This window comes from Pelmatolapia mariae, linkage group LG10_11 (assembly GCF_036321145.2).
Source record: "Pelmatolapia mariae isolate MD_Pm_ZW linkage group LG10_11, Pm_UMD_F_2, whole genome shotgun sequence".
NCBI classification, from domain to species: domain Eukaryota; kingdom Metazoa; phylum Chordata; class Actinopteri; order Cichliformes; family Cichlidae; genus Pelmatolapia; species Pelmatolapia mariae.
Genome location: NC_086236.1, coordinates 69,728,901 through 69,748,444, shown reverse-complemented (window position 1 = coordinate 69,748,444; position 19,544 = coordinate 69,728,901). Strand labels below are relative to the sequence as shown.

At 41.4% G+C, this 19,544-nt stretch overlaps 1 protein-coding gene across 1 annotated transcript in view; it reads left to right on the top strand.

Annotated features, from left to right (window-relative positions):
• Positions 1 to 15: 15 nt before the first annotated feature.
• The window catches only part of LOC134638039 (ubiquitin-conjugating enzyme E2 E2), a 40,235-nt gene continuing 20,706 nt past the window's right edge, over positions 16 to 19,544 (top strand). The window contains exons 1-3 of the mRNA XM_063488678.1: positions 16 to 139; positions 3,449 to 3,632; positions 6,018 to 6,068. Coding sequence (XP_063344748.1) covers positions 3,457 to 3,632; positions 6,018 to 6,068 — 227 coding nt within the window. The 5' untranslated portion in view covers positions 16 to 139; positions 3,449 to 3,456. The remainder of the gene's footprint in view (positions 140 to 3,448; positions 3,633 to 6,017; positions 6,069 to 19,544) is intronic.

Sequence of the window (19,544 nt, the reverse complement as noted above, 5' to 3'; positions counted from 1 at the left end):
TGTAATCGCTTTTCTGCTGCTGCTACCTCCAGTTAAATAGCAAGGACACGGGAGCGAGCAGGCGGCCGTGAGAGGATATACTTTTTTCGGTACCTTGGGATTACGACGCGGAATTGCAGCATCGACGGCCAGCTGTCAGGTAAGGTCGACACACGCGTTCAGCCGCCGTAGATCCGCGAAAAGTAAGTAAATGTCCCGTGAAAAGTGTCGTTTTCCAGTGAAGAAGAAGAAGAAGGGAGGAGGAGGAGGAAAAGAAGGGGGAGGTGGTGGTGGTGGATGTGTGGGACGAGCCTCCCTTTGTGCCGAGGCAGGGTCACTGCTCTTCACCGCACAATGTGGACACTCCAGAAACGGCGAGGAGCCACACGTTTACCCCCCCGCACCGCCACCGCACACCGCTCCGCTGGCACTGCCGCCGCTCACCGTCCTCCATCAGCCTCGCCGTCGGTTGTGTCGGACGAGTCCGGCATTAACGCCTTCTCCTATGCGCATTTTCATTGAGTTTAAAACACCGAGGCCTGCTTCTGTTTCTTTTTTTCCTTCAAATACCCCCCTCAGCGGTAATATAACGCACCCTTCTCCCCCGCCCCCCGGCCTTTTAACGTTAGCTAGCTCCCAATTATGTTTATGGTCGCTTTTGTTTTAGCCGGCCCCTTTTGTGTGCTTCACCCCCACAAATGTTGACCTCCTTGCTCTGACAAAGCAATGAAGTGATGTCTTATGCCACACACACCTCTTAACTTGTGTCCGTTGTTATTTTTGAGGGGATATACGGACCCTGGCATCTCGAAACCGGGTACGTTTCAGCCGTTGGTGTCCTTACCGTCACCGTGAAACGCCCCCCCTCATAGAAAGACGACCTATCCTCCGCTTCAGTTGGTCGCTTTGATTCATTTCGTGCCTATCAGAGAGCTTAAATCGATCAGTTTTGCTTTTAAAAAATAAGTTCATGGTATTTATTCAAGTCCAGGGGCGTTTCCAGGATTTAGAAAAACAAAACAAAAAATAGGTGGCATATTGGGGGGGTGGGGTGGCGGGCAGAGAAAAATCTGAATCAGAGATAAATACAGTGTGGAAAAATGTTGTAAAAACATGTTGGCTACCAATTTCAGGCTCATGGTGTGACATGAAAAATGGTGCTTAACCACAGCTTGGGAATTTTTTTTTCTTTTTTTGCAAAGTGGCAACACAGTCAAAGGGTAGCAACTAACAGCAACCAGACACTACTGACAATCAGCTGCACCCAGTAACTTCAGGAGGACAGATGCAACTGTGAGGCTTGAGATTGACATTTGAATGTGGTAAATGCATTAGAGGATTACCTTGCTACAAAGCATTTTGCCAAATTGCAGTACTTACTCGTTGTCCGTTGCTTTGTCACTGATGGTTTGTTGCTATTGGACATTCCCATCTCTGGTCAGTCACCTCTACCTTAGAATGTCCACTTTGCACCACCCCATCTAAATCACTGGATATGGTTTTCATTTGCCATGTTGCTGCCAGTTATGTTCTTTTTTTTTTTTTTTGGGCACCCCCTGGTGCATGCCCGCCAATTTCATAACTTTTAATGCAACATAATTACATGAAAAAGTAAGGGCTTGAATAGAGGTGGATATAGAATAGAAAATTAGCTTCACTCTGCACTGTGAAAACCCATCAGCTGGTATTCTCCTGACATCACTGATGATCAGAAATGGAGGGAAAGTTTACTGAGATCATTCGAGGGCAGCTAGCTGTGACTCTTTCTTTGATGCTTTTAGATGAAGAAAAGAAAAGAAGCATAGGGCCTCTGCAGGACTTCATGTTACTGTAATTTGACTCTCGCTATCGGCCTTACTCCTTATTCTTTTGACTCCTTGGGGTGAATACTCATGGGTTTTTAACACAAATGTATTCATGCAAGTAATGCAAAACTTACATCACTAGCTTTACTAGCTCACACAATGCTTATGTGTGAATATGCATTGAAACACAACGAATGATTTTTTTTGTATTATTTTATTTTTACGTAACATGAATTTAATCTAAAAGGTCATTATTATTATCAGTTTGTTTTTTTAAATGGTTTAAAACCTCCCAAGATGAGCTCAAGTTATCAGCTGAATCATCTGAAGTTCAGCAAGCGCTGGGCAGCACTTTCATGAAATACCAGTTATTACCACTAGATGAAGCATTGTAGGAAATTCTTAATCATAAAGATTTCCTGGCAAAAGCACAGGCACGTTTCTTGAGGAAATGGAGACTAGAGGTACAAAGAATTGCCAAAAGTAAAAAGAATAAAACATTTTAAGTTGCCCACAGGTAAAATGATGCCCCCTGGTGGTAAGGTTTTAGATAACTTACAAAACGTACCTGAAGTAAACGCTTAAGCTTCGGCTGCTACCACTGTGACCCGGCGGAAGAAAGTGAGTGTGTGTGTGTGTGTGTGTGTGTGTGTGTGGGGTGGGGGGGGGGGGGCAAAGAAAATGTATTCATTATGTAGAATCTAATATTATTGATTCATAATTATTGATTAATTAACATATAAATCACTGTAATGTTTCTGCTGTAGTTGATTTTAAACATTAGGGTCAAACTGTTTGACCTTCGTCTTAAGGAAAATAGATTTGATTAACTCAAAAATAAAATACAGAAGTGGACATTTTTGTTGTGAATTTAATTAGCGAGTTTGAAGAATTAACCTGAGCCAGTCACATCAGGGGTTTTCCTGCATGCAAAGAGTACAACCATAGAAAGGTGTTAGTGTAACCGGAGTTTTAATTTCCTCAAGAAAATAGGCATTTTTGTTTATTAACACAGAACCCCCAGAGGCCCATTCTGAGCAGGAAAAAACCCCTGCTTATTTACTGCTGAACATTCTTCTAACATAGCATAGGAGAAGTAGATTTATTTGTTTAAAATCTGCAAAAGAATATGTAAATAGTTTTCAGTCGGGGCTGAAGCCACCCCACGGCCCCCACTCTGGACACACCCCTGTTCCAGCGTTGTCTTTTTTGTTTGTAAACAAATGAGCAACAGAACCAGGGTAGTGTATTGATATTTATATTTTTCATCCACAAAGAGCTTTCTGTGTCTCAAACTACCACATTATCCAGTAAAGAAGAGGAGAGAGTATGACACAGAGCAGTGACAGGACCTCTAGTTTGTTTTAGAAATCTAGGCCAGTGGAGTCTACCTAATGACTGCTCTGTCTGTAACCCCTAGCAGATGATTGGGTGAATGTCTCATTATATTCTTAACAGGGGCCTTATACATGTGTAATCTGCTGCACTGTAAGCTTTGACAAATGTCTTTTCATCAGCTTTCACTCTGCACAATTTTAACCCTCGCCCACACCCAGCTTTTGATTTAAATTAAATACATTTTGCTATCCCCAGGTCTACCCAACTATCAGACATTGTGGAAACTTGCAACCTATTAATATTTGCATGTTCATTTATTGCTTTAGGGCCCACGATGTCCAGCGAAGTGCAGAGACCAGACGACAGCCCCAGCACAAGCGGGGGAAGCTCGGATATTGAGCAACGGGAATCGGTACCTGCTGAACAGGAGCGAGAGCAAGCACAGCCCAAAAAGAAGGAGACTAAGATCTCGAGTAAAACCGCTGCTAAACTTTCAACTAGTGCCAAGAGGTAAGAAAAGAAGAGAGGGCTTGAATCTGGCTTTGAGAGCCAAGCGTTTACACAGGAGTTGTTTGTTAAACTGAAGGCCTCTCCCCCTTCTTGTGCCCCGGGGGTGTGAAGTAATATAAAAAGACTACAGTCCCACAGGCATTGTCATTTCAAACATCCACGCGATTCAGTGTGACGCTTAACCCACAGAAAGGAAGAAACTCACACAGCTCTGCGCTGAGGTGTCACTGCTGTCATTTATAAAGAGAGATTCCCGTTCCAGCCTGTTTGTTCGACTGGATGCGCCTCGTGCTCCGCAGCCTACACCACCACCAACACTTACCTCCAACCAGTCTTCGCACTTATTCCCAAAAAAGACAGCCGATGAGAGAATTATGCAACCACTTGGCTTAGGCCACTGAGTCTTTTTATAACAGAGACTGACATTATGAACATCTCTGGGGGGGTTTTGTAAGCAGAAAAAGCCAAAACATGGGCGGACTTCAGCGTTGTTTTTGTGCAGCAGTGCCTGAATCCCAATTTTCTGGTTATCTGTAGCAAATGATCAAAGCTGTCTAATTTATCCTCGTGTTTAATAAACAGATAATAGGAATACTTAATCTGGTTATATTTGCGATCTAACACTTGAAATCTGCACTGTTATAAACTGTTAGTAGTTTTACTTTTACTCACACAAGCATGACTGATTTGCATATATTTAAGGCAACTATCAACAATTGTCCAAAACCACAACTTCAGTTCACTTCTCAGTTTCTTTTTTTTGGTGGTATGGCTGATGTGGAAGCTGCTGGCCAATAATTGACTTGTTTTAAACAGGAGGGTGGAAAAAAATCACACCAACGGACTAGTCTAAAAGTAAGAAAACATTTGGCAATCAAAGCTGAGCACAAGCTAATGGACAGAATTACATGCTCTCCATAGACATATTGCATTTTTATTATGAGCCATTTGAAACAGTTAAGTGTATTCTTAAGAAACCAAATCATATTTTTAATATCACTAAAATGTGTGGCACAAATTAGTAATTACTTCTTTCCTCGCGCGGATGTGCCGAATAAGGCTGCACTTGGCAATAACCAGTAGTATCACTGCAGGAGCGGAAGGAGAGGAGGTTAATGTGCACCTACTATTGTAGCACTGTCCACCCTCCATAATGCACGTGTGGCCCAAGTGGGTGGATGAGGGAGGACTACACAGACTGGGAGGTTATTTCTAACTTCCAGCATGAAGAGACTTTTACATGCCGACATACAATTATGGCTGAAAAGAAAAGTGGGTGGATATTAGGTGAAAGTGAAAAGGTGGAATTACATCATGACATATTTTGGCTCTTTGCTTCCTTACCTTCTTCACAGTTCTACTAACTCCTTCAGCCTGTTTTTAGATGTTTAAAATGTTGCACCTGCCTGTCCTCCACTCTTCATCATGCCAAACAACACACAGCAGCTTTCCACTGACAAAAATGCAAGCGTCTCTCCAAGTGCAATCGTATTACTCTGTAACTCAAAAATCAATCAAACTGTCAGAAATATCCTTCTGTTTTCTCCCACGATGCTGATAAATCAGTGTAACCGCTTCCCACACACAAACACACACACGAGCATGAGCTTGTCATGTCCATGTTGGTTGTTTGTGGAGCTTCTGAATGAAACTATAGTGAAGCATGTTCAGTTTAGTATGACTCTCATGAAAATGATCATATTAAAGCATCAATAATTATATCATCATCAGTGTGGAGAACTGTATTGCAAATCCACACTGTTATTACACATATTACATGTCAGCAAGTTAAATGTCAGGGCTGACATACAGCCAGTCATTGTCTATATGAACCTACTGCAGAACTTTCCACCTAACTTGAGGGGAAGTTCACATCTTCCCCTGACAGAGAGGATGAGGAGCACCACAGCCCCGGTTAGTGGTGGGCACGATTGTAAAATCACAGAAAACAGTTCCCTGGTGTTGGGATTTAATAAAATAAAGACAATTAATTTAAACAATTAGTATTTTAGGTGCAGACTATCGAGGGCAGCAATGTCTAATTGCGTAGTCGACCACAGGCGTGGACACTTGATTATGATTTAAGCAGACTCGACATGAGTACTGTGGTATCATATTGAGTTTTTAGAATCTCATTTATAAGCCATTTAATAGAAAAAAAGGTGTTTTCCAGTTGAGTAAACGGAATCCTAATTACAAGAAAAACTTTCTTTTAGGGGAAAGGCCAGAACCTCTTTGGAGGTCGTCTGCATCTCTTTTTCCATTAGAGATTTGGGTTAAAGGCAATGCACACCTCTTTGAAAGCTTTTGTATCACTGAATAAATGCACCAAGGAAATCTCCACTCTTTCAGATGAATTTTAATTTGCAAATCTTTCTTTTGCAGGATTCAAAAAGAGCTTGCGGAAATAACACTAGACCCACCTCCCAACTGCAGGTAAGGAGATGTTACACATTCGGAGCATTGCTGTAATGACTCATAACCCTGAGTGTAGATGGTAAAGCTGATATGGACAGCAGCAGTGTGCTGTTTTCATGGCTTTTCTCTGAAAAAAAGAAAAAGGAGATGTAATGCAATTGTGTTTTTGTAACTCACCCCATACTGCTGCTGTTTGTTTGTATTTTTTGTTTGGTGTATTCGAGTGACTTAAGGCCACTGTGGAGTTGTTGTTGCTGCTGCTGCATAATGCATGCTGCCTTTTTTTTCTTTAGATGACAGTATTCTGGTTCCTCTGAAATGGTGGAAAACGAGTGTGCGGTGTGACTTTAAAACCTGTTTCGATTCTCGTGTGGGTTCCCCCCCCCAGCTCGCTGCGCTGGGGATTTACCACAGACAATGGTTATTGTCTGCCACTGTCGCGGCTCTGAGCCCTTTGAGGAAGAGATACGGTCGCGAGCGAGCGGCAGGCCACATGTGCATCGGTCTCTGCGGACATGACAAAAGGCATACCTTTGGGAGGAAGCCAGCTTTTATTAACCCAAACCACACAAAGTGACATTGTCATTGATAATGCCTCTGTTTATTACTGCACAATAATTACTCTCTGAATCAGCACTCGACTGCAAATTAAGAAAGAAAATGGACGCCAGTGTTTGTTGACACTTGTGGGTGATGCTGATGTTTTCTGACCACTGTGATTGGCTATATCCGTTCAGGCACCTGCTTAAAATGATTAAGGAAAACCGCTTTGTGTGACTCATCTGGCAATTTGAAATTACTACACCCTAGACGGCCTTGTTTATTGCATGAATTAATCACCCCTGCTGGGTCTCATCAGAACCCCACCATCATTAACGATAAACATTGAGCTAACCTTTTCATTTCAGCTCACGGCTCGGTTTTGTTATTGTACCGGGGGCTAAAAGAGATGTTGTTTTTTTTTCCTCGAGGTCTCTAATCTATTTCACCCCCCCACCCCCCTCCGTCTTAAAACTAGGTTGGCTCACATGAAGGATTTAGCTTGAGGACACAGCTAAGTCATTTGAAAGTAAAATAATCGCTAGCGGAAATTTCACAGTCATCGTCTTAGTGGGGGAACTAGTTGCCTGGGAAACAATTAAGCTTCTTCAAGATAATCCTTTTTGTGTGTGTGTGTGTGTGTGTGTGTGTTGCCTTTCTGTATTTAAGATGACACCAAAAACCTAATAATGTGTTTTTTGGGTTTTTTTTCTCGTCTGATGTAGTGAACTAGATTAGCCCTGTGTTAACAATGACAGGGTGGGGGGGTCAGATGCATCAGAAAAGCAGACGATCACAGCACCGTTTATATTCTCGCACGACTGAGCACCCAGCCGCTGCGCTTGTGTCGTCATCATTTGTATGCCACACACTCCTCGCTCCTCCTGGCCAGGTTAGCCTGAGAGGTTATTCAATTCATTCCCCCCGCGACAAATAGAGGCACAGACTGTTGCCCCCCCTTTCATGAGGCAGATAGAGACTTGTGTCAAAAAGATTCACTTTTGTACTTTCAGTAAATGCAGCGTTGGTGGCCAGCTGACGTACGTTGTCTCAGCTCAGGAACCATCCAGATTATTCTTCCATTTGTGTCAACGGTCAGAGAGAATTTCTCTTTTTCTATCGTACAGCTAAAAATCTGCAGTCTCCTTTGTTTCACCGACAGTCTTTTCACCTTCAGGGCAGTGGAAGCGATCCCGCAGCTTTGCTGCCTGCAAAATGGAGAGCCCGTCTTTGCATATTTAGCCTTCTTTTTTTAAACATGCACAGCAGCTCTGAACTTTTTAGGACTTAAGATTAATTAATAGTACCTCATTGAGTAGGGCCTATGCTGTAGTGTATTTGAGGTGGTCTGGGCATCTGATCAGGATGGCCTCCCTTTAAAGGGTTTTCCAGGCATGTCTAAGTGAGAGGACACTTCGGGGTAAACCTGGAACTCACTGGAGACATTATATCTTTTGCCTGCACTGGAACCACCTCAGGATTCCCCCATGAGGAATTGGAAAGCAGTGCTAGGGAGGGCGAATACCATGGAATTTGGAATACCATGTTTAGTTGGAGTAGAAAATCGACAGATGGATGAAGAGTTTTTTTGCTTTCCATGTTTCTGGTGCTGTGTGCAGAAAACTGTGAAAAATATTCCCACCTGATTCTCCTGAAATTATCGAGTTCATGTGTAAAAATGGCTCATCAGTGAAGATGTGTGCTAAGAGTCCAAATTTACCTTTCACATCTTGGGAGGTGTTGAAGATCTAATTTAGTGAAGCATCTATGGCAGGAGGTTCCCACTAGATAAATATAATAAAACACCCACACATTTTCTTCATTCCACATTCCTGTGATAACCCTCAAAATGTGTTGTTTAAATGAGCTGCCTGTCTTGATAAATCTCTCTTACTAATGTTTCCTGTCTTTCTCTGGCTGTAGAGAGGCTGCAATATTAATGCTTAAGTTGTTTTAAAACAAAAAAATCAATTCCTATGCAGTGTGAACAAAACTGTCATACCTTCAGTGCAATGTCACCACTTGGAAATCGCAAGCCGGTATTTAAATGTGTCTCCAAGCTTTATCTCACCCTCGGCTTTGTGACAGTCTGCTTGTCACCTTGGCAGTTGTCATGCATCAAACGAACAGGAACATGTTGAAAGCCCAAGAGGATTTGACATGGCAATTATTCTCACTGTCATACACTTCAAGTATATTGTACAGGCAGCTTGTGCTTTTACACCTATTGAAGCGTATAAAGCAGCTTTTGCGACGAATTGTTGTTTTTTTTTTGGGGGGGGGGGGTCCCTCTCTTTCCATCAACATGTGCAAATATTGCATTGATCTTACTAGGATGAAGTTTTGATTAGATAGGCTTAAAGCGAAGCATGAAAGGCTTATCACTAATACCAGATTTTCAAAGCCACAGAGATTCAAATGTATGCTGCCATCATCTGAAAGTGTTGCACATCTTCAGACAGTTAATCAGGTTTACAAAGGCTGCTGACCCACTGAAGGCATTTTATTTTTCATAAGCCCTTTACTCTCCAGTAACAATACAGATTATTTTCCCCATTATTTGATTCTTTAAAACGGCAAGAAAAGGTCTCATCATTTCCTAAATCTCCCTGTAGCACAAATTCCGTGTGATGTGCCACTGTGCAAATAGTACCGCTAATATTCTGGTGCATTTAGTGCTTAATCAGATTTTAATCTCAATTGTGATTCTGGCTTCCAACGATTATGCAAGCAAAATAATTGGTATAAAGTGATAACCGACTTGATTTCACTTTAATTGAGTGAAAAGGTGTGTCATGAATCAAGCGCACACCTTTCCCTTACAGCGGTGTGTTTTTGCCGCTCCCTGAAAGCCCAGATTCATTTGCTGTTTGGCTAAGCTGAAGCCAAGGTGAGTAATGTGGGATTTATACTTCAGCTTTAAACCCTTCGGAAATCCTCCATCGTAGCCAAATAACATCCGTCCGACTGTGATTGGCCTGTTCGGTACCGTAGTGTCCTCCAGCACACTTCTTCTGCTGCTGCCATTTTTTTTTTTTCTTTTTTAAATCAGCTAAGAGAATTTATAAACTCAAGGAAAGATATTCCACCCCCAGCTAGTGTTTTGGCACAGAAAATCCAGAACAACACAGGCGTTGTGATGGTTACATCGTAGGCTCTGCATTAGGCTCGAGGCGGGGATTATACTGCGGTGCGAGCGTGGACAGCTGCACACACCACGGACGAGTAGTCATTTGTGTTGCGCTCCTTTTAAGGCTGTAAGGACGCATGTGGAGTTGGTCATTCGTCGTCGTAGTGTAGTCCCGGGGAGTCTACACTACGACGAGTCATAAAAAATGGGCAGGCGTGCAGACATCTGCAGAAATCACTGCACTTGCCATCTGACAAAATTTACATCACGTGAACCCAAGCACACACTAGCATACTCATGAACATGGAAATTATAGCCAAGTGAAGCATTTGTCAACAAGATCCAAGTAGTAAAGTTTTTGCAGTTGAACCCTTGGAAGGACTGTCGTCTGCCTGCAGCTGTCTTTGTTTCCGGATCTCTCTGGGTCTCTTACTCAGTCCACTTTTGGTAGTACACGATACTTAGCTTGGCTTCAGCTTGCTGTCACTCTTTTCCCCCAAGGCACTCAAGCCCATTGCTGCCTTAGGCTGTGTTCACCCTCATCTGCTCCCACAGTGGAGACAGGCTGGCAGGGATCAGCATTTGCCCTTGCAATAGGGGATTTTCTGTGAAAAACACCCACTAGTCAACTCCCTTTTAGGACAAACCTGTGTCCTCCACGCCTGGCTCTTTTCTTTTCTTTTTTTTTTTTTCGTTCATACATTTCTTTTTCATTTGAATTATATTTTAATGTTCAAGGAAACATACAGTAAAAACATGTGTTTTTAACATAACTGCATGTCTTTTAAGCTAATGAGTAGATGATCATTATTTTGCTTATGATCAGCAGCTTTACTAGTGAGTGGGTGTCACGTGTCCTGCCTCCTGCACGCTCAGTCCAGGTAATTACCTCATCCAAACCACAGAGAGTATTTTCAGCAGTGCAAACTCATCTGAGGCAGGCTATTTCCTGCTGTGTGAAAAAATGGCAAATGTGGAAAATATCCTGACTTAATTCTCCATAAACTGTCCGAAATTCATGTGCGAAAATGGCTTTTGGCACAAAACACAGAAAATATAGAAATCCCCACAATCTAAGAAGTGAAAACCAATGAATACCTGTCATTTTCAATGGACTGTGTGACTAAGAAATAAAAGCGTGAACTGTTTTCCACCTCTACCTTAATATTACAAGTTTGAGCTACAGCTAAAGAAGTTAAAACATAATGCCCGTCCAAGGCTGCAGGAACAAAGTGGAATCTTTTTTATCAGCTTTATCTGCTAAATCCATCTTCCTCTTCTGCTCTGTTTCTTTAAAATACTCTGGCCGAAAACACTCTGTTCTGCTTCTCAGCTTATTCCCTGACCGATCCCTTCTTCATTTCTATCAAATCATGAGTTGTTACTACTCAGCACAGCAGCATTTCAAACAAAAATCCAACCGGGGTCCAAAACCTGCTGGTCTGGACACTGTGCCATTTCATCTCACAGTCAGTCAAACAAAAACTTCCATTACACCCTCGGAGGAGCGATAGCCAAATAATGCTCAGCTGCTTGAAACGTTAATATTAAAAGCCAGCTTTTTGTGTCAGCCCATCCACACTCAGAAACAGCTGCTATTGTTCAGCAATCACGGCTGAATAATCCGTTGCTGAAGAGCTAGACATACCAATTTCTCCTCCTGAAGCAAATCGAATAGATTAAAAGCAGGGCAGCCACAACCTACGGTGCACTTTGAGTAACAAGTTCAGCTCTCTTTTCTGTCAGGATGCATTCAGGGAAATGTAGGAAACCACTAACTGAAGTAGATAAGGTTGAGGGAAACTTAATTAAAAAGTCGTTTAAAACAGAACAGCTTCTGTGCCGATTTGCCGATTATAAACTAAGAGCACTTAAACAGTGTAAAAACACACACAGTTAGTACACATTATTACTGTTTAGTAATTATTTTTTTAACCAGGTTTCTTAAAATTTTCTTGCTGCTTAAGTATCAGTTTAACAGTATGTCTGTGTTTATGCAGTACATCATAAAAGCAAAATCTAGGAAACCATTTGTTAACCAAACGGCAGGCTAGGTTAGTGACTGAGAGCCACTGCCAGTCCAACAGCTAGAGATTGCTAACCTATTCCTAGAGCTCCTTGCCACCCCTATTGTGATTTACAGTTTCATTATGTATTTAAAATGCTGATGGAGTAAACTAGTCGCACACAACTGACCCCAATGTAGGCCTGGGAATAAAGAACCATACCTGCTATGACCAGGTCCCTCCTATATTTTCAGATCATCTCCCTGCACTTTGCTCTTTATCATGGTAAACTCCCAAAATTTGTTTGGCCATAAAGCCTTATTAGGAGTATTATTATGAGTAACTTAACTTAAACACGTGCACCTATTTTTGTATCTATGAAAGTCACCGCACTACACATAATTACAACTAATCTGTCAGCACAACCTGGCAGTGCACACCCTGATTCAAGGGGCGTGTGTGTGTGTGTGTGTGTGTGTGTGTGTGTGTGTGTGTGTGTGTGTGTGTGATCTCTACACCGGCAAACACATCAGTTATATGCTCACTACCTTAGCAGCTGTTGTTGATTCACTACATCAGATGTCTTTACTATTAGAGGAAGACTTTAAAATACACTCAAATGAACAATTAAAATTAATGTTTTGGCAAGTTTCCATCAAAAACAGTCGTCCTTCAGTCTCAACAGAATCTTTCTGTAGAGCCAGCTGTGCAACATAAGAGGTACGACTGTCTATAAAGATAATAAAAATATATGGTTTTATGTTATGTTAAGCAAACAAAGACACTACAGCAAAGTTTTCCTGGCTAAGCATGATTGGTCCGTTTATAGTTGGGGCAAAAATCTGTGCTTGCTTACTTAAAAGTTTATTTATGTCCCTCATGTTTCTTCACTTTTTTTTTTTTTGTTATAAACAAAATGTTAAAAATGAATAAATCCTGATAATTTTCCTTCTGTGAAAGGTGGAACGTCATGGAATGTTAAATTAGACTCATTTTATATTCGGATTAATATTCTTGCTGCAGCTTTGTTTCCAATTATACCAACAAGTATAACTGATAATCATAACAAAACATCTGCTATTCTTAAATGTGAAAACTTCAGCTACTTTCTTGTTATGCAGGTTTTACACTGTTTTCTGACACATTCAAGACTAGATTAACGAAAAGGTTATCAGTAGGTTAGTAAAAAATAATCCCGTCTTGCAGGCCTTGTTATTGTTTGCTGCTTGCTTTGCGCGTCAGCTTGCTGCCTCACATTTCTGTCTTCCTTTTGTTTGGGTTTGAATTACAGATGTATTACATGGCTGACCTTTGGAGCAAATGGTCTTCTTTGGTCTATGCATTTCCTTTTGTGTTGACATGATTCCAGAACTAAGCTGTCACTGCTTGACGATATCAGGCAAGCTGTTAGAAAAATGTCCCTTTCGCACTGCATCACATGCTTGCTGGCTCACAGCCTTAACACGAGTACGCACCTCCATCATCATCAAGACTCTCACAGAAATGAGGCTGCTGTTCTCGTAGGTTCTGACCTCTAATTCTCTTCTCGCTGATGGGCTCGTCTTGGTGTCTGAGGTGGCTGTGCATTGGTTTTGTGCCGTGCCCCTCAGGGGATTATGTGTGAGTGACACAGCGTTAACATTAAGCACAGCAGGGAGGGCTTATCAATATTCATGAAGGGGCGGAGGGACCAGAGGAAAAGAGACCGGGGTGGGCTCCAGGAATACCTCCCGGGTGTTTGAATTGATAAACGTATTGTGTCTGGAAGCATCAGTGAATTATTATTGGTGGGATTTTAGTGCTATGATGTGCAGCAGATAAACAAGCACCTTTTCTGTGCTTCAAAGTGTTTCAACTGCTTACCTTTATGAAGTGTTTCTCCACTGTGTCAGCCGCCCAAATACAGAGACAGGCTGGATGACCGAGGAAAAAAGACATATACACACACACACCATCTGTCACTGGGGTCGATCATTCACTCTGTGATGGATTTGTTGTATTTCTGTGCTAATATTGCATGCAGAGTGTTTTTTTATGTAGATACACTTGCGTTATTTGCATCCTCCGGTCAAAAAAAATACATCATCCTTTTTGCGGGTTTTCTTTGATGTTCACTTCACTGTGGAGACTGATGCACGTGCTGAATTTCTCACCTTCATCTGCCATTTACACTGGTGTGATGCACGTGAAAATAGGTACACTGAAAATAGGCTTGTCTGTGAAATGGGAGACATCTCGTGCTCAAGTGTCAGTTAAAAGTATCGCAATTGATGGAATTTATTGTTTAGAAGAAAAATATAGACCACAGTTTTCCACAGTTCTGTCTTCGGGTGTTTTTCCTTTCTGTCTAACCAGCAGTCTTGAATAAAAGGCTATTTAATGCACAGCAAACTGAAAAAGATTATTTTTATATGTCACCAAATGTTATCGACTTTATGTCCTCTGGTCATCATGTTTTCTGTGTGAACACAGCTGTAGATTCTCCACTTCTGTTTTGTCTTTTATTCTGTTTCTTTTCCAATAACAGTCACTGACAGTAGTCACAAGTTATGTTTTTAATAAAACATTGGCAGTTAAAAAAACAAACTTCTTTTTCACTTAACCGAATGTCAAAATAAATCGCTTTCTGAAATGTTGGAGCAATCACCTTTCATATGTCAGCTCTGTAATTACACCTCCAAAACACTGGTTAGTGGCAGTCTTGGTAGATGTTTCATCTTTTTATTGTTTTCTGTCTGAGAGAGTAATATCTTCTGTTATAAGTTTCCTGGTGGAAAAGTTCATTCACCGTTAACCATCGAGCACAAGCGTTTTTCATCTCGTACCAGCTCGGGCAGACTCCGGGTCAGTGGTCTTGGAGTACAGCTGGTGACGCCTGCATGGCAGTTCAGTTGTAGGCTGTCTACAGGATGAGAACCTTAACCTGCAGGGATGAGAACCACTTGCCTCATAATCTGTGCGGTTTGATTATTTATTTAAGGGAGTGTGTATGCACCTACATGTACTTCATGTTGACATAAACTGAACATGTGGTCCAGACTGTATAATCCGTTGCTCATATGCACAAATGAACCAAGTGCTCTCAAAGACTATCAGAAAAATGAAAGATATCTTAAGTGTGCATCCGTTTTCGTGTCCCTACATAAAAGCTCCTGAAAAGAATCGTTTTTCCAGCCAAACAAATCTGTCCTGACTGTTTTTTCTCCTCGCAAAAAGTTTAATGTGCAAAGGTAATAAGTTGTTTCCTATAGATTGCAGCTAACATATGCTCTCCCTCTGACACAAGCCACAGTTTAATTCATCCTTAATGTTTTCCACTGTGGCACTTGTTTGACAGTGAACACGGTCCGCCTTGATTCATGTGTGTCATTGAATTCTCAATGTCCTCATTTGTGAGGTAGTTTTCTGGCAAACATTTGTCCGCAGTGTTATTAATGGGTTTGCGGGGAAGTCGAGCATGAAGCATGGCGTGTGGACATTTGGTGGTGGATTGTTGCCATTACAGCGCTGCTTTCACACAAGCAGTTTAGGTCATTGAGAATGACTGAATGGTAATCTGAGGCTGGCAAGTAAGCAAACAGAAGGAATCTTTTGGCAAGCGAACAAATACTGTAACTCACAAGTAAACAGTTGCTCTTAGATCCCATTACCCTTCTGACTGGGATCTTAAAACGTAATAGATTTCCCCCTGAAGTCACAAATCACAGCTCCTGCCAAGAAGCTTTAAAGTGTCTTAATGACATATTTGTGGTCTCTGGGATGAAATGTTAACACTCTTAACGTTCTGTTGTAAGTGGTGAAATGAATAATAACCAGGGAATAAAATCCCAAACGAATGACCTCTTCTTCTTCTCTTTGCTGGTTTGTTTAACGTGCAGCTTTAAAAAAAGATCTTGATACGTTTCTCTACCTGCAGACCTTGGGGCTAACACGGTGTCGGGGGAATAGACCAGAGAAATATCGGGCTGTGTAGCAGATCTGGCAGCTCAGCTTGTTCTGATCACTGACCTTTTTGGTAATAAGTCCACTCCCTCAGCCAGGAGACCAAATGGCTGCCCAGAGTAGCTTTGTGGAGGGTGCAGAGAGGCTGAAGAGATGGCTCCAATTACAGCTGAACAGACTTTAGTGGATGGCTGTAAAATGAAGAGTATTAACATTGCACACTTGACTAATTTAGTTCATAAATTGCAAGAGGGTGCAGTTTTGTCTCGGAGGCAAATCTGTTTTTTAGGCAGTTTTCTTTCCTGCAGTGTTCCTGCAAGTCCCTGCCCAGGCAACCAGTTTGCATGTCAGCACAAATTCTAGCTTATTTTATTCAAGCAGAGCAAACGTTTATAATTACCCCATGATAGAGTTCCATGCTCATAAAGCAATTATAAAAAGCTTCTGTACACACCAGTTATGATTTAGATCTCGGCATGTTCTTTGATTTTTATTTATTTTTGCCAAATTGTGCACATTTGGTTTGTCGGTCCTCATTTTAGGGAACCGAAGTTTCTCCTTAATAGATCTGTCGTCCTTCACTTTAGGTACACAGCATGTTCTTTGTCGACTAAGTGGTATTTTTATGACTCGTGATGGCTCTATGCTGTCGTTTATGCAAAGCATGTGTGCGTTATGCTAATGATATATGCTCTGCTTTATACATTTTTAGCTTGAGGCAAACATTTGCACTGCACCAGATGCTGGCAGCAAGCAGCAGGAACATGGAGAGGGAAAATGCTTACCACACTGAATTCTGTGTTGTACCTCAGAAGCATTGTGAAGAGATCAGATCCTCTGTTTATTTACAGCTTTGTGAACATGGGAAGAAAATGCACATTTATTAAGAACAAAATAAATCTATTTTCATGACTAGTAAAACCAAAGATAAGAGTTTATGTAAGTCCTGCAATCTGCTGTAAATTGCCTGTTTTGTTTTTTGTTTGTTTGTTTGGTTTTTTTGCCAATTCCTATCATTACTAAGTGTTTATTCTATTACTTCCAAAGTATATATCCCCAAGGCTTTTACTGTAAAGGAAAAGCCAGGAAGAAGCTCTAGCTGCACATGTGTAGAACAAACGGGCTTTCTAGTCCAGATCTGGCTCATTTCCCTTAAGCAGCCTTGCTTATGATTGGTTTCTCTGCTAGCAATCAGAGCTGTACTTTTAGGAAAAAATATTAAAAAAATAAATCAATAAATTTTGCTCTTGAAAACACAAAATAAAATGATAAGTTAAAGGTTTGATTTCTATGCGAGTGCTGTTTGTGATATATTCTAAATAGCCTTTTTCTTCACAGTAATTGAAATACAGCTGCATGAACATGAGACTTTTTAAGTAAAAGGCCTCTCTCATAAAGTATACTTCCTCAGTTCAATACTCACAACCGTGTGGATTGATTGAACCCAGCGCACACACAGTCGTCTCCCTGTGGGAATCAAACTGTATTATTCCCTTCGACTTGGAAACGCATGCATCCACCTACTCAACCATTTCCCTTGTTGCTGTATAAACCTTCCGGTCAGTAATTGCAGTATTCATTGTACAGACTAACAAAAAAAGGCTCGATTAAAAAAACAAACCATGTCATTTGAGACAATAAAGACGAGAGAACAGAGGAAGGAGGTGTCACCCCGGCTGTCGAGCTGCACAGTAATTGGTCTTGGGGCTCTTTCACGGTTGGGGGGAAAGAAGATTGCTTCATTATAGTTCCTCTTCTGATAACCGCCACAGCCGCTGATAGAAAAGAAGATCTTAACTGAATGGCGGTGCTGTTAGGGGGGGAAAAAGTGCCTGTGGGGAATGAACTGGAATGGCGAATAATACAGATAATAGCTTTATTTGTGCTTAGCGGTATTCACAAGCTCCAAAACATACTGATTCACATTCAATTACGAGTTTACCTCCCTGTTTTATTTATCAGCCCCTTGGTGCAGTTTGTGGCTCAGACAGCTATTTACCTGCCACTGTAAACAGCTCTGTGTGTGACAGGCTGCTTCTGGAGCTCTCTGTTTTTTGCTCTTTGTTTTGCTCACCCACACACACACAGCATCACGTTTGATTATGTTTGCATGTTTCTGTCGGTGACCTTTTAGATTATGTGCAAGCAATATTGGATCCAACAGCATCTTTTCAGTGTCACACTCCCTCACCCTTTTTACGCTTTCAAGGTGGCGGTGTAGTTTCTCGTTTCGGTGAGAGTGCCAGCTGTGGTTAGCTTGAAGTCATCGGCTTCCTGTAGAGACCAGTTTTTACAGTGGTTAGAGGGAAATAAAATCCATAGAAACCTTTAATAAAATTCCTGCAGCTCACAGCTGTACGTCTGTATGTTCTGTATATAAACAGTCATATTTTCAGAAAAACATTTCCAGAGTTGTTGAAGATATTAGTGACTGGGGAGCTAAATTCATCCATGTGTTTTTAATATAAAAATCAGCTGCAAAGGCTGGGAAAAAATTCTCGAAATATGTTGAAACATCCTTTCATGAGGGGAAAAAGCTGAAGACCAGCACTGAGGCTAGAAATTTCACAGATTACTCAACTTTTCACATAGTTGGTTAAAGGGGACCTATTATTATATCTATTTCCAGCTCCATATTTTTATTGTTGTAGTTTTGCATAATTCAGTCAAAAATCATCCCAGATTGTCACATGGTTTATTTTGTAGTGAGCTTTGTTCTGTGTGTAAATTTAAACAGCTCCCGTCACCACTGTCCTTTAAAATTTGTAGTAAATAATGTTTACATTAAGAGTAGTGTTAATGTATAGTAACAAACGTGGACAGTAAAAAGTAAGATGGCTTCCCGTTGCCAGACGCCTTCTTGGGTGCATCTTGTGTTGGGATTCTCCTTCTGACGCTCAGTTTACTTCAGCTGCACTCTGTTTTATCAAAATACCAGTATTCGTGTGGGGCTTGGCCCTAAACGTGCAGGTGAGGACTCGGTAAAAAGAATAGAGTCAAAGCTTTGAGCCACCCACCCGCAGCAGTTATGCACTTGCTTAGATAACATCTTCCCTTCTCATTCCACATAATATAGACTCCTAGTAGCAACTGTCACCACCACAGCAGGCAGCAAATAAGTTTTCTGTTGTTGTTGTTAAATTTTGTGCCACAAGAATACCAACGGTGGGTTTTTAACAGAAGAGGCGTTTGCACCGGCGCATACCATTTGTAAATCTGGCCCTGTGTCTCAGCAGCTTGGGAACGCCTCGTTGTTCTCCAGAAGAGCTGGAGGAGGAGTCTCAGCTTAAACTGCTACCCCCACAACCCAGATAAGTGGCAGATGATGGATGTTTAGCATGAACAGTATATATGACAGGATCAAATTAAAAAGCATAATAGTTCCCCTTTAATCTGATGGCTGTTCACATGCAGATTTATTTGATTATAGTCTGTTGACTGCAGCCTATGCACTGGACAGTCTGGCTTTAACATGGTGAGACCAGTAAAGAAGCCGTCTTTGAAGCCTTAGCGCTGTATTTGTTGGATGTGTTTCAGTGATGGCAAAGAGGGAATTTGTGTATTGTTTGTCTTAAAGTCGGTTTCTGAAAGACTCCATCACCACCACGCAGTCCTTTTAAGCACACATGGCGGATGTTCCTGCTGTTTCCCTGCAGCTGCGCTTTTCACTCGTGCATTCTTTAATAGTGGTTGCTTGCAGTGTTTTCTTTGATGTAGAAAAACTTAAGTTTATTCTGGTCTGACATTTCAGTTTGTTCCAGAGCATCCTCAAGTGGTATCTGATGTTTATCAATTCCCTCTTTAAGAGTCTAAGAGAAGCTTTTTCCTGTAAACATGATCAGAGCAGATAATTTTACATCGGCTTAGAAATTCAGA